General features: G+C 36.5%; 1 protein-coding gene across 1 annotated transcript in view; it reads left to right on the top strand.

Moving 5' to 3' along the window:
• gabra6b (gamma-aminobutyric acid type A receptor subunit alpha6b) overlaps nucleotides 1-13,540 on the top strand; it is a 31,681-nt gene extending 18,141 nt beyond the window's left edge. Inside the window, exon 10 of the mRNA XM_006784991.2 lies at nucleotides 7,961-13,540. Within this exon, the coding sequence (XP_006785054.2) occupies nucleotides 7,961-7,973 (13 nt within the window). The 3' untranslated portion in view covers nucleotides 7,974-13,540. The remainder of the gene's footprint in view (nucleotides 1-7,960) is intronic.
• Nucleotides 13,541-15,928: the final 2,388 nt, after the last annotated feature.

The raw sequence follows: 15,928 nt of genomic DNA, 5'->3' as shown, positions 1-15,928 counted from the left end.
GTGTGTGTACTTGTGTGTTTGTATATCAATGGGTCTCTGTGTGTAAGAGATAAAGGAAGTTAGAGACAGAGAGAGAAAACAGAATATGGGAATGTCAAGTATTCATTATATATATTGTTTTACATTTTTTCTTTCTTCATTGTGCATTTGCTATTCTGGAAGGACATATATTATTCATCAAATACACAAAGATATTTCAACTTACAGAGACTTTTTCCAATATGACTTTTTCCAAACGTGTTAGAGACTGGTCACGGGGTTGATACTGAACGGACTGCATTATTTACAGGTTTTATGAGTATGTACTTTCAATACATAATGAATTCTTGCCCAAATAGGATGACCATGCAATTATCTTCTGTTTCTCTTAGCAACATTACTAAAAATATATCTCCTAGCCATCATTTGCCATGCATAGATTGCACTTGTAAACAGACATAATAGCTGTGTGCAAAGCTTTAATGAGCCATGCCTGTCCAAGCCAGAGAAAATAAAGACAAAATAATTAATGTATAATTGCTTGACCTCTTTATAAAGTCATAATTCTCTTATATTTGGGCTAATGTGGTACAAAACTGTGAAATATCTGTAATGGCCAGCAGGGGTTGGCTCTCCTAGCTTAAAACAAGTCAAAGTGTAGAGAAGACTAGGATAAAATTAGCCTAATTCACGCATAATTTATTGTCTCAGTCAACATTTCACTAATGACTTAATGGTCTCATTTGGGAATTTCAAGTCATATTGAATGCAAAATTAACTTTATGTTGAATCTGCAGTCACATTAAGTGAAATATATGGTAAAAAGGGACCGCTTGCTCTCTTTATAATTGGTAACTTCATTAATCCACCAGAAAACAACCCTTCTACTCACTTGATCTGTGACCTCAGTAAACACTTTCCTGATAGGTTTATTATCTCAACTGCTAATTTAATGTCTTATTAAAACTTTAATTTATAGTCTAATGAAAATTTAAAGTTTGTTATTGAATAACACATCATGCTAACTTTTTTAATCAATCCACTTTTTAACCTCCTAAGACCTGAACTCTTCCACTGCATGGATTTTTAATTTCTCTTTGATATTTGGACATATTGGGGCCCGATGAATGTAAAAACAAAGATTTGCCAGATTTTTGTTTTTTGCCTTATTTTTGTTTTTAAGAAAAATGAGAGCCACATATGAGCATATTCGTTTAAAATTTTGATAGCACAGTAGCAGTGTAATGTCCTCGTAAGTAGATATCAGGACCTTGTAGAGCAAAATTCAGTATTTTGGTCTAAATAGGGCGATCGTGGCTCAAGAGTTGGGAGTTCGCCTTGTAATCGGAAGGTTGCCAGTTCGAGCCCCGGCTTGGACAGTCTCGGTCGTTGTGTCCTTGGGCAAGACACTTCACCCGTTGCCTACTGGTGGTGGTCAGAGGGCCCGGTGGCGCCAGTGTCCGGCAGCCTCGCATCTGTCAGTGCGTCCCAGGGTGGCTGTGGCTACAATGTAGCTTGCCATCACCAGTGAGTGAATGTGTGTGAATGGGTGGATGACTGGATGTGTAAAGTGCTTTGGGGGTCCTTTGGGGTCCTTAGGGACTAGTAGTATACAGGCCATTTACCATAACCCAAAATGTGATGTCCACATATGTGGACACCAGGTCCTAGGAGGTTAAATAGTCATTGATCAGACACACACTCTGTATGATGATCTTTGCTGTGTGCTAACTAAGCTCCCACTAATATTTAGTTTTTCTAAATTTTCATTCAAAATTTCATACAAAATGTGATCTCAAAGAAATCCTTTAGCTTTTTGTAAACATCAGGATTTCTACATATTGAATTCAGCGAAGGAGACAGCTTTCAAACAATACACCTTAAGCTTACACTAACTCAGTTTAGTAAACAGCATCAAATCATATATAGGATGTGACTAGCAAATTGAGAAGCTAATACGCAAAACAGACTATATTATGAATACTTATAGTACAACATAGTAAACTAAATCTGAATCTATTTTTCTGTTTTTTCAGGTGCTGTCTTTTAAATTGTATACTGCACATAACTTACAGTTATTGCTGATATACACAGCAGTCGTGCTGCTTCTTGGCTTTGTTATTGCTAAAGCACAAATAGCGCTACGGTTCTTTTGATGACATCAAGAGATGCATTGTGCTCTCTTATATTACATCTATAGTTCCCGTATGACACTTTGACAGGATGTTGAGATTTATACTAGTTAGAGATAAAAAGGCTCACTTTATTGTGTATGTGTGCAACTTAGTGTGCTCGATTTGTCCCGGCCATATGCTCTAAACAAATGTGTCTGCCTGGTTGTGCGTTTATGTTCACACTATCGATATACTCACTATCAATGTGCATCAACACTGACTCTGGGACTTTTCAACTGTGTGGGTTCAGCTCCTTTTATTCTCCTTTCTTGCTCTTTCTCTAAAAAGAGAAAAGCCCCCTGGCATGAGCTGAGACAAGTCAGATGACATGACAGTGTTGGAAGGCATCGGGATAGCTGTGTGTGACTAACCCGCTTAGTGACACTCTCCTAACTGTTTCTGTTAATTGATAGGAACTGCAAGCTTGAAAGGAGATCCTGACAAACGTCCTGTAGAAAAATTGCAGAGTGACAGCATTTCAGCTCTGGGAATCAGGAGCAATTAAAAATAAGAAAATGGCATATAATAAAGTATGCATGTGTTTCTTTTGGAATTCATGTGCATATGTCACAGAGGAATTTCTTCACATACAGTGCATTTAAGTGTGACTGAGAGAAAGTGCAGTGAGTGGGGAGGATTGATGAAAGGAAAGAAGGAGGTGATACAATACACAGAGCCCCAGGGCTAATAACTGAAACCCCCAGTGGTCTTAGAAGCAGCTAGTGCAAAGAACAAGTATAACCACAGGTTGTCATTCTGATCGATAACGGCTACATGGCTGTAAGAGTTGAATCGTCTAACATCGACAAAAACTGCCACTGAACACGCTTGCTGCAGGTGGTGTTGTAGAGATGGTTCTTATATTCATCCTGAGAAAGATTAGAAGGTCTTCTCCAATACAGAACATCTCATGTCTGGAATCCTACTTGCAAACTTGGCAAGTTAGCAGACGACAACAACCGCAAACAGACCCTTTTTGGGGAAAATAATCTTATTGACAGTGATATTCTGTGAAGAGATGCACCTGTTAAAATGTTATCCAGCAGTTTTTCAGCAGTAGATATTACATCTTTGGAACAAAATTACTTCTTTTCAAATCACAGTGGGTCTCAGAGGCAGCAATAAGTTACTATCGGGCTTGGCAAGGGAATAGAGTTCCTGGCAGGATGATCAGAGGTTTTTGGTGTGCTCGTCATGTCAGGAGCTGGGCAGTTATCTGCTGAGATGACTTTAAAAAGTAACAGTACTGCACCTCAATCCATTCCATGAAAATAGCCAAGTGCAGAGAAAAACTCAAAACGCTTTTGTTGACATAATGACGATTTCTAAAACACTAAAAACAGTCATAAAACATTTCTTGGCCTGCGTTTTGTTATTATGAAATATATATAGTTGCTTGATAATTCACTTTTGGCATCTTGCCAACAGACTCACCCAAAGGATAACCTTTACAAGTAAAATCACACTGAAATTTGCTGCCAATATTTATGCCACATGGAGGTAAACATGAATAAAGAGGTTATAAAGCTGCCAACAGTTGACTTTTCTCCATAAATAAACTGTTTTGTATTGTAAAGTTCACCCTTTTCTCAATTAAACATGCTGATTATCAGCATGGAAGAAGGGAAACATATCAACGTGGGTGAGTACCTCAATGGTGAATTGCATTTTTACCTAATTTGCTTGTTGCCTGGGATAATTGAGATATATTTGGCTGATATTTTGAGTTGTGGCTAAAGTGGTGCAAACACTGCCTATGATTATAAGTTAAATTACAGTTAAAATAGCGGGAGCGCTATAGATTACGACTGAAACACGGTCCACTGCACAATACTTTCACAGTTAACACTTTACATTTCTTTGCTTTTGTGTGCAGCACCACCTACACTAGTAACCTCTTGATTCTCAGTAAGACCCACATGAATCCAAATATTGTATCCATTAAATGAAAGTGAGCAGCTCTTTTCATTTCAGAGAAATAAATATACAACTCCAGCGGCCCTAACTGAAAGCAGATGGCTGTGCAAGCAACAGACCCTTTTTCTCTCTTTGTGTCTTTGTTTTTTTTATTGAAGGGCCTCCTGCAAAGATGAGGTGAACCAAAAGAAAAGATTTTCGTCTGGTGTGAGTGTATATGCAGGTGGATTTGTGTGCGAGTGTGTGTCTACTTCAGTGAGGATACAGGCATACAAGTGTATAAATGTGCCATGGCAGCAGTGCCTACCGACTGCAGGCTATTTTAATGAATAGCACCATTCAGGGTGAGACATGAAGGAAACAAATTTGCTGAAAACACTTCCTTCCGTGAAGGGCCCCAGCTGGTTGGTTGACTGGTTGCTGGCTGCCTAGCAGGCTAAATGGTGTATGTGTGTCAGAGTGGGTACAGCAGGCGATAAGCCTTGCTCCTCTTTATTGGCCATCAGAGTTCCAGGCTTGAAAAAACAACTTCCCTATTGTTGCTCATAAATCAAAACCACTAAATGCTCTTTCAAACTCAATTCCTATTTTCGACTGCAGGGCCATAGCCATAGCTTTGGTGTAATGATCATTCAATTACAGGCCACTCATACAGGGAGTAAAGAAGACCGATATAAACAATGATCCCCTATCTATCATTTTTCTCTCCTGGGTCTTGAGAGAACTGTTTACATCTGCCTTTGTCTGTCAGGCGTTTATCACACATCTACCTTTGTTTGCATGGAAGCCTGTGTGAACACTCATGCAGAAAAAAAACACGAGCATTTACAAATCTTAATAGGATGATTTGTTATCAAACAAGAAATCTGTTCTCTTTTTTCTTTTTTTCGCATCGTCTATCACCCCTTGCTCCCATTTGCTTTTTCTATTTCTTACTCTATCTAGTGTCACTCTTTTAAACGCTTCCTTTCTCAGTCACCATCTCTCCACTATATTACCACATCTTCCACTCTGCCACGGTGCACAGTCTGCAGTCTGAATCTTCCTTGATAAAACGGGACAGCCTGACAGGCTAAGCAGAGTGCTGTCCCTCTACCTCATTTTCTCAGCATTAATCACCAAGGCTTTCAACTGCAAAGAAGAGACTTGTCTCTGTGGGACTCTCCCAGTGCTTTGCTGATCAGTCCTCTTTAGCAACTGTACAGATGCAAATTTGTCATTTGGTTAGTTGAACAAATGCAGTTAATAAGGAAAGGCAGCCTTGTTTTAAGATAAATGGTGCTGTTACCAAAAGGTCACAAGTTCACTTTCTTTAAGAGCCTGTCTGCAGTTCTTTGACCTGTCAGTGCACCCTAGAACAAGACTGATGATTCATTTTAAGTCAGACTCTTTGAATCTTTTTCTTAAAGACATATGAATTGTTTTGACAGTAAAATATTGTGAGAATGGAATGACAAATGTCGTAGCAAATGTCACATATATAATTTCTGTCACCTGGACACATGCATATTGCAAATTGTTTTGTTTAATCTATGCAGTGTTTCCAGGGGTCGCCAAGTGGGTTTTGCCAAGTGGAGGTAGTGTAGGTAAGGGGGCAAAAGGGGAAAAAGACTCATTTACAACTAAGTCTTACAATAATTTTGTAGGGTGTATTCATATAAATGTTGCTCCTTCTTTAGGTTTTCCTTTGCTCTTTGTCGTACATGCTACATAGTATATGCAGGAGTTACGTGAGATATTGTATTATGGCTGCTTTCCAAAACCTAGCCTTTATATACATGGAAATTGAGAAGAGTTGCTAAAGAAATTCAAATTCAACTCGACTTCATCTTGAAACAAGTCCTGTTACTTAGCAACGATAATGAATCAAATTTTGGGCAGTTATTTTAGTAATTATTTTGAAACATTATCAAAATTACTCTTCATTTCAATGGTCAGGAGACCATAAAAACTGCATGTACAAAATATCCAAATCCAATGAAATATACTTAAACATTTGTTGACTTTGCCCATAAATAAGACTTTTTTTTTTCACTTTTTCCAGCATATTTGCTGTTATAAAATCTCCCATGAATTTCATTTTTAGAAATTGTTTGAGTTTCATGTCTATCTTTCTTATGATGCTACTGCTGCTAGCTCAACCCAACAGTTGTGTAGCAAAGACCACAGTCTGCCTACTGCACAACGTGCCCAATAAGTCTTTTGCACACTGCCCAGTTTGGCCAGCACCTGCTGTCCTCCATGACTTTAAATAAGATGAATTTCAAAAATCATTTAATTTGATTTCATCATATGAATTGCCAACTTTAGCCATAAATCATACAGAGATCCACTGAAAGCTAATATGAATTAGTCCTAAGCCTTAAATTTTCAGCTTACCAAATGTCACATGCTCAGCAGCACTTACATTTGAAATTAATCTCTCAGTGTCCTCTCTTTGTTGCATTTTTCTCCACCTAAAGTGGGACGTTTTCAAACATCTTTGTTCTTCCTGGAAAATACGTGAACTGTGCACATCTAGCTAGCACACAGATTCTGTGCCAAACTGCACAGAGAACCTGTTTGTCAGTGGTGATGTTTGTTGAACTGCTAGAAAGGTTTCATTTGAGATTACCCATAAAAAGGTTATTTTGTTAATGTAGTGCTAGCTAGATGCTGAAGTACTGCTGGTGCAACATTATTGATATCTGCATACTTGTTATTAATCTCTGGCTGTCTTCACCAGAATGTCTTTTATACTGTCTTCCTTCTCTTACCCCAACCGGTTGTGGCAGATGGCTGCCCCTCCCTGAGCCTGGTTCTGCTGGAGGTTTCTTCCTGTTAAAAGGGAGTTTTTCCTTCTCACTGTCGCCAAAGTGCTTGCCCATAGCGGGCCATTTCATTGTTGGGTTCCTCTCTGTTTGTATTATTGTAGGGTCTACCTTACAATATAAAATGCCTTGAGGCGACTGTTGAATTCAATTGAATGCATAACAAAAATGAATCAATGGTGGAGAAGGGGCTGCAGTAGGTAGGGTAGGGTCAAGTGGTGAATTAACCGTAGCATCAGCTGGAAAGATGGAGTTAGTAAGTTAGGCAGTTTCATACAAAATACTAACTATCAGATTTATTTAGTCATTGATCGAAGATTCTGTAATGCTATTCTGGATCATTCCAGCCCTCTTAAACCCCAGAGTGTACCAATAATACAAGGCAGTGACAATAAATTATAACAAATCAGTATACAATGCTACATTTGTTGTCATACTCCACTGTGTTTTACTTTTGACTGGAATGTCATGACACTATGGTTAAACACTTATGTCTACTGGATTTACAAATGCTAAATGCCTATTTTTAATCTGTCACAGCATATCACAGTTAAAACTTGATGATATAAAGGATGAAGTCAAAAGACACAAAAAAATACATTTGCATACTGAAACTATTAAAGATTTTGTTTTCATTTTTGTATTGCAGTGAATTCTAACTAAAAACACACAGAAAACCTCCAACTTTTGCCAGCAGGCATGTAAAGTTCTCTGGCTAAAAATGGCTCTCAGTGCTGTCAAAAGTGTCACCTGCTTCAACACATAAGGCAGAGATGGTAAAGATGTAAACTACCTTAGCTGAGTTTCCCAGATGGGTTTCACGAAGTCTTTCAGGAGAACAGTGGCAGTGAGACACTGAATAATTTCAGATTTATTTTACCTTTAAATTCAGTCTGGAATGGTATTCAGGCAGATATGGACAGATGCAGATTTGAATAGGTATGCATGTATAGGTTTCTGTAAGCATATATTAGTTTAGTTGAATGTGTTAAAATCCATTCTTCATGATCAATTCTTTCTATTTTATTTTAAATAATTTTTACTAATTCAACATTTTCTTCTTTGCTTTTTGTCTTACAGGGATACCATCTAGGCCTAGTGTTTGTTCTTCTGGATGGCACACACACACTTACATGCATACATTTACATTTATATGTATCAGCCACAACCTTAAAACCAGCGACCGTTGAAGTGAACAACATTGATCAGTTCATTTAAATGCAGCACTCTTCTGGGAAACCTTGGGCTCTGACATTCATATGGATATTACTTTGACTTGAACTGCTTACCTAACCTTTGTTCCAGACTAAGCACACCCCACCATTGCAACAACACTCCCCAACAACTGCAACCTTCCCAAGCAGTATAATTTACCCCAGTGATATAAAAACTCCTCAGGAATGGGTGAAGAACACGACAAAGACAAAAGTTTCCAGATACTTATCTGATGATGAATCAGTGGAATTCTCCAGAATGAGCCACAAATTCACAGGAGATATACTCTACAGAAGCCAGACACCAGAGGACACCCAGCCTCAGACACCCCATATCCATATCGTTACAGGTTAGAGTTGCTTTTGTAGATCAAGTGGAACCCAGTGCTAGGCAATTAGATTTATTGTTATGGCTAATCTGATAAAAATTTAAGAGGCATTTACAAAAAGTTCCACTTCTCCATAAAAAAGCAAAACCCAGTTAAGTAAGTTATTAAGTTCTTTTGATGTCTTGCACTACTTACAATGCTCCTACTCCATTTATCATATCAAGTAGCCAACTCATGTAGGTAAGTAATAATGGTGGTAAGTGACAGTTGGATTGTTATGACTAAAAACTGCTATGTACACATTGCAACACAAGCTAGATTATTTGTGCCAAATGCTTCCCCTTAAACACTTCAGGATGTAAGCAAAAAGTCTGAACCTGGAGTTACACAGTACATGAAACAAAAGATAACCATGACTTTGGTCATGCTCCTGACCTGATGTACCACCTATTTGGACATTATATTCCCTTCTACTACTGACTGCTGCTTAGTCACTTGGCTCTATCTGACCCATCTCTAATCATTGTTATTTACATTTTGAAGAGATCTAGTTCCTTAATCCAGAAAGAATACCACAGGAGATTCAGATATTAATTGTAGGATATGTTTACCTGGCTGCAGAACTAGGGCAGCCACACATCTATAAGTTATAAAAGTTCTAAGTTATTTTTGAACTGCCAAAAATATTATGCTCATCCATTTATTCAGATAAAATATTTTCTAATTTAATATCAGCTCACTGACTTTTATATGGCTGCAAATACAAGTAAACATAGTATAGAAAGACTCCAGATAAAGGCTTCAAAGCTACCTGTAGAATTTATTCTTTATGTTACAAATCACAATCCCTAACATTAACCCACTGAACCCTTCCTAACAGCAAAGCAGGTATAATCTAAAAATATAATATAGAGTAAGTTTGCCACTAAACTTTGTCTATAAGTTACAGGACAAAAACAAATATATATATATATAAAAAAAAAAAAACAAACAAACAAAAAAAACAGGTTGCCGGATTCTAGTGCTGGAGAAGATAGAACATTTATGGGGAGATTCACCACATAGAGCAATCTGATCACTTAATAAACTGGATTTTCACACAAAGAAAAAAAAATGCTTGCCAAGCTCTCTTTTCTGCCACCTCAGTGCATTGTGTTTCATTTTATCTTGTTGCATGGAAAGCAAGTGCTTTGAGAGCAGATGTACCTGATCCTTTTGCCAACTTGACCAGGCAACTCAAAGCCATATGAGCTCCAGAGCCCCATGCTCTGGTATCATTTAAAACAGAAACTACATCTCTCTACCACTCTTTCTCATTCATTTCAAATCTCTGAGATATAACAAAAAAATACCCATTAGGAATAGCTGGGGTAGGACCTACTTTGGGAGAGCAAGAGCTAAAGCATCCACACAGATCCACTTTGTTGTATGTATTGATTTTCTGTGTGCATGCAATTCACATGCAGTTCCAGACATCAGAATGATATTGCGTCTGTGGTTGAAATGACGCATTTCCTGCTTCAATATTTAGAACACACGTAAGAGAATAAGTGTACTTGTCCTGATATTGCATCCATTGTGACTGAGTGACTGAATTGCAGGAACTCTCTCACTGCCAGCTCTACTTTCCACTATTCATTTTTTTCCCTTCCAACACTCTATTTTTTGGTTCATTGGCTTAATTTCCCTCTGCTGGAGTATAGAGGATGTGAAGAAAAATCTTCAAAGGGTTTAGATGGTGTGTTCCACAGATTCATTGGCTGCACTGAATATTTAGTGTCACATGCAGATGCAGATGGAAAAAACGTGTGCATACAGTTACTAGAGCGTTAAAAACATCCACGCATACCACTTATTTACACTTTATGTTTGTTACGATTTGGGGTCAAATTATATATCCTAGAAGTATATATATATATATATATATATATATATATATATATATATATATATATATATATATATATATATATATATAATGTGAAAATTACACTTTGTTTGAGCCACATTTTTGGACTAAAATATTGACATTACCATTTAATACAGCGAGGCATGGCAATAACTCCCTTTTCACAGAAAATATTTAAACCTTTTTATGCTAATGTAAGCATTTTATTATTCAATACTTATTTTTTCTCCTTTTTTTCATAATTTTAATTGAAGTTAAATGATTCCTGCATTGGTTTGCAATAATTTGTCCAGATGACAGCCATTGCTCTAGTTTTTCATTAAAAAGCAGCAGAAATAGAAAATTAAACCTATCATCACCAATTATACAAAATGCCAAGACATATTCATTAATAATCCACTTATGTGGATTAGCATATGATTATGCAGTGTTTCCAATTAAGTAAAAAGGGTAACATGCTCAAGATATGTGGTGTCTACATCTAAACCAGTGTGTTTACTGCCTCATTGCATGCATCATGCACGAAGGGTGATTTGATTTAAAGCACTTTTATTGACAAAGACACAAAAAATTATATTATTTAATATTTGATAGTATTAACAAGTATTATTCATATTAAATTAAAAAAAAAAACACCTGACTACAGCACCAAAAGATTGTATGAAGTCTGAAGTCTGTGTCTGTTGAGTGGCTGATTGATATTGATGAAACATAAACAAACTTTATGGTGGAGAAGTTTTTCCCCATCTTCTTGTTCAGTTTTGAATATTCAGTTCGAAGCAAGAAATAACATCATGTTTAGTAGTACTCAATCATTTTATGTAATTATTGTATCTTATATGAACATTTGTGAAAACACAGATTAATCAGTAATGCAAAGGTCAAATGAAGACAATATGCAATGCAACAAAAAATGCAATAATAAATCAGTTTGAACTCTAAGGTTCAGATCAATTTCATAGAAAATGTTGGTAGGATGCAAATGTTTTCTTTTTTTTCTAAATTAGCATTTTAAATCTGTTAATAATAATAATAATAATAATAATAATAATAATAATAATACATTAATAGAAGGGTCTTTGAATATTGCCAAGGATTATACATAGCTGTTTTGTATGCCATCACTGCATGGTATGATCACAGTTGCCATTAGGTTAGCCACTTTATTAGGGTTAAGCAAAGACGTGTTCTGCTTGTTCTGTTTTAATAAGTTTGTAGATCTGTGAAAGATAAAATGTCTTGTATCCTACATGAAAAATCTGATGTTTTAGGTAAATTGTGTTTGAGATCCTTGTTCAGTTGACACTGAAATAAAGTGTATTGTGATCTATGATCTTTGTAAACTGATTTTCAAAGATTTGCTCATTTTAAAACCTGTTGTGCATTTTTTTCACATGTAAATTAGAAAACTAAAGTAACAATAATGGCAGTCTCTATAAACTGTCCTTGTATCTTCCTTCTTTCCCTACTTTATTCATCACCCTCTTCCCCTCTGTCTATGAGGCAGAGGCTGAAGAGATGGGACGTTTCAACCCTTAATGCCCTGTATGTCAGGCTGTGTTGTGGAACTGCCAGTGAAATCAGACTGCCAGAGAACTATTGGTGCAACCCCAATGGAGCCTCAGAGCACTGACTTTGTTCCACCTCCAGCAGTGACTGGGCATTTTCTCTGCAGAACAATAGTCAGTCAAATAATCAGTTTAAACAGTGCTGAGAAACTTTTTTTCTATACGACTGAACTTGTATGCATTTACCCAAAGCCTAGTTGCAAGAATCACATATGCATGAACTCTGACCCTTTATGTGTATGTTAGGGTTGTTGAATGTAGAAGATAACGGACTCTATATAAAATAGAATTCTATTGTTCTGGTGACTTTGGCCACAAATTGGCCTTTGCAGTTTTTATTTTTATTTTTATTTTTTTTGGTCATTCCACAGACATGGCTTATTGATTCTTTATTGAATAATGTTTTGTTCTGTTTTTCTTATTTGCCTAGAAGTTTTTACCACACCTTAGAAGACAGTGAATGCCATATACTGTTATATTATGTGTATATTTTGTGAATATAATGAGATATTTCTGTATGTACTCCTATTGTATGGCTCTGCTTGATGATCATCTCCACATCTTCACAATATTAGCCATTTGTACCTGTTTGAATGACTACAGCTTTTTACATTTTATGAATTTAGTTGATCCCTTTTTCCTCCTTTATACACTGTTACCAAGTAAGGCTTGTTTTTTGTTTGTGTTTATTTATTAATTTATTTTCCAAAGATAATATGTGCATATGTCCATGTTTTGTCAATAAATGACCCCTGCTCATTTTCCCATATATATATATATATATATATATATATATATATATATATATATATATATATATATATATATACATTGAGTCATCACTCAAAGTGCAGACTGAAAAAAGAAATCAGAACAACAATGAGATATATTTGCACTATTTCTCCTTATAAAACCTTATCAAACTCTGAGCTCACGCTACAGCATCTCAGTTGGGTTGAGGACTCATTTCAAGCCTTTTTTCTTGTTTTCCAAACATTCTGCTTTAATTTGCATCAGGTAATTTTAATATTGCAACACCCAACCTTTAGATCATACACTATTGCTCTGATTTTTTCCTTTAAGAGTTTCAAACTCACTGTTCCGTCAGTGATTACGGAATAACCCGGGCTTAAGATAGGAAAAGAGTCTCAAACTGCGATGCTCTATTTTGGTATTGGCGTGCGGTGCCTATTCCCGCTAACAAAATGCTGTGCAAGTTATCTAGATTTCTTCTATTTTTCACGTCTTTTATGATGCATGTTATACTCCCAGTGTGCTCTTTTGAGGGAAGCGCCTAAATGTCCTGTTTGTAGACAGTTTTGGACTGGTGAACACCTCTCTGTATAAATGCTTTTCTAGCTTTATATCAGGTTCATACATCTATGTAATACATCACTTATGGTCCTATGAAAGTTGTTTCAATTCAGAGATGGTTTAGACCAGCTCCCAAACTTAGCATGTTTTTATTTATAAGGAGAGAAATCTTTACAAACCTCATATAAGATGGCATTAACTTAATTGGAACACCTGACTTCAAGTAGCCTCTGAAGAAGTCATTAAAATAGGTTCATCTACTTTTTTGCTTTAGCCTGCACCGTGAATGATTACTCTATGTGTTTAATAAAGACACGGCAAAATTACCTTTGTTTGTGTGTTATTAGTTTAGTCAGAAAATCTTTGAGGCTCTTGTGAGATTTGTAAGACACAATCTGTTGTTTGTAAAACGTTCAATATGCAATTTATGTAGTTCTTCTCAATAGGACACATTTCCTTATTATTGACAAAATAGAAACTCGATACGGTTTAATATAGCTTAATTTGTTTCCTTTAACTACATTATATGAAGACCATATCTTGCTGTAACTCAGTGGGTTTAGGCATATTCAAACTGAGCATTAGAATGGGGAAGAAAGGTGACTTAAGTTACTTTAAATACAGCATGATTGTTGCTGCTAGACTGGATGTCTAAGGATTTAAAAAAACTGCTAATCCAATTGGATTTTCTACAGAATCATCTCTAGAGGTTACAGAGAATGGTCCGAAAAGGTGAAAATATCCATTGAGTACCAGTTGTCTGAATGAAAATCCCTTTTCAGAGGTCAAAGGAGAATGGTGAGACTGCTTTGAGCAAAGGTATGCAACAGTAACTCAAATAGCCACTTGTAACAACCAAGTAAATCACAAGAGCATCTGTGGAAGCACAAGACATCTGGTGGTACTGGTGTAAAACTTGGGGGGGGGGTTTATGACTGTAGTGTACCCATCTTCTGATCTGCTTCAATCCATCAGAAACAAGCCATATTATTTGGTACAAATCATCTTGAACTGGTTTCTTGAACATGAAACAGTCACAAGATCTCAGTCCAACAGAGTGTCAAAGCAATTTGATAGATCAGAAGATTAGCATCATGGATGTTCAGTCAATAGATATGCAGCAAGTGTGCGATGCTATTGTGTCAGTATGAACCGGATCTCTGAGGAATGTTTCCACTACCTTGTTGAATTCAAGCCATAAAGAATTATGGCAGTTTGGGAGGCAAAACAGGGTTCAACTTAGGACTATAAGGTGTATAAGGTGTACCTAATCAAGTTTCCACTAATTGGAGCATGTCATGACAAAAAAGGTAGAGGAATGATTTATGTTGACTCATTCAAGCATTTATGTAATTCACTCTGAGTATTATCTGCTCCATGAGTGGGGGTATGCTACAATAAACTACAGCTGATCACACTGCAAACACAGAGTGCACTGCAAACAGGTACACAAGCAATCATGTTTAGACAGCTAATATACAAGCATGAACACGTATGCAGGCAACACATGGCCAGGTGTAGGTGAAATATTGCGCCTCAACCTCTATCACACGCTCTAATCCCTCTGCATTTCAGCTTCTCTACATTAAGAGCAGCTGGCAGGCAGAAATAACCCAGACCACGGAGGGAAAAAGTACATTTTATTATCCAACTTCCTCTTCCGTTTGGATGGTGCTTGTGAGACCTGTCTTAGTCTTGGTCACAGCAGCCAATCAAAAAAGGGTAGAGTGCCATCTATTGGCGTATAACCTGAATCCTCAATTTTCTCCATCCCCACCTATCCACTCTCCCTCCCCCCACAGACACACAGGCACACGGCTCCGACACACTGACTCACCATATGTTTTTACACACGCAAAAGGAAACACAGTTTGAGCACACACTGTAACCCCGCACACACAAAGACTGACACGTGGAAACGTTCTGGTTTTTTTTTACCCACACAGTTGCAAGGACACACGGATTCATACATTTATTAATACTAATAAATACAAATCAGCAATAATTTCTACAGAAAGTTAAAATAAAAGAAAAGAAAATATCATAAAAATAAAAAATGAATAATATTAAACACTACTACATCACACTATTAAGCTATATTAAGGTATTAGTAAGCTATTAGCAAGTTGTTATTTCATTTCATGGTAATACTCCTCCTTAGTATGTCATTTATAAATACATAAATATAATTATGACTGTGATTAAGATTTTTAATAGCAGTAATGTAGTAGCAGTGATAGCTGTACATTGTGTAACAGTAACACACCCAAGTAAGGAGGACAATGATACATAAATGTATTAATGCTTAATAGTGTGACTTTATATGTATGTAATTTGGGGTGACATTTTTTTCTGAGATTTGATGATTATTTCAGAATAAATTGTGACAGTATTTTATTTATTGAATTTTAGTACAAATAAGGAACTTATCTTTGTTCATAAACATTTTCACTTGGATTTACCAGGTGATCATAAACAAAATGAAAGAAAGAAATGCAAAAACATAATTTAAATACTTATTTGAAGCTGTCTCTATGAAGGTAACTTTTTCCCTTTTTTTGGGGGGGGGGGGGGGGGGGGGGGCAGGAAGTTATCATAGCCAAACTATTGTGTAAAATAGGTTTTGTTTGCACATGCTTCGTTTCCTTTATGTAAAAGTGTACACATAGAGTATCATTTTAATTCATCCAGTAAGCCTGTTTGGCTTCCACGGT

Source organism: Neolamprologus brichardi, chromosome 10, assembly GCF_056152115.1.
Source record: "Neolamprologus brichardi isolate AB-2024 chromosome 10, ASM5615211v1, whole genome shotgun sequence".
Lineage (NCBI taxonomy): Eukaryota > Metazoa > Chordata > Actinopteri > Cichliformes > Cichlidae > Neolamprologus > Neolamprologus brichardi.
This window is presented reverse-complemented; position numbering and strand designations above follow the sequence as displayed.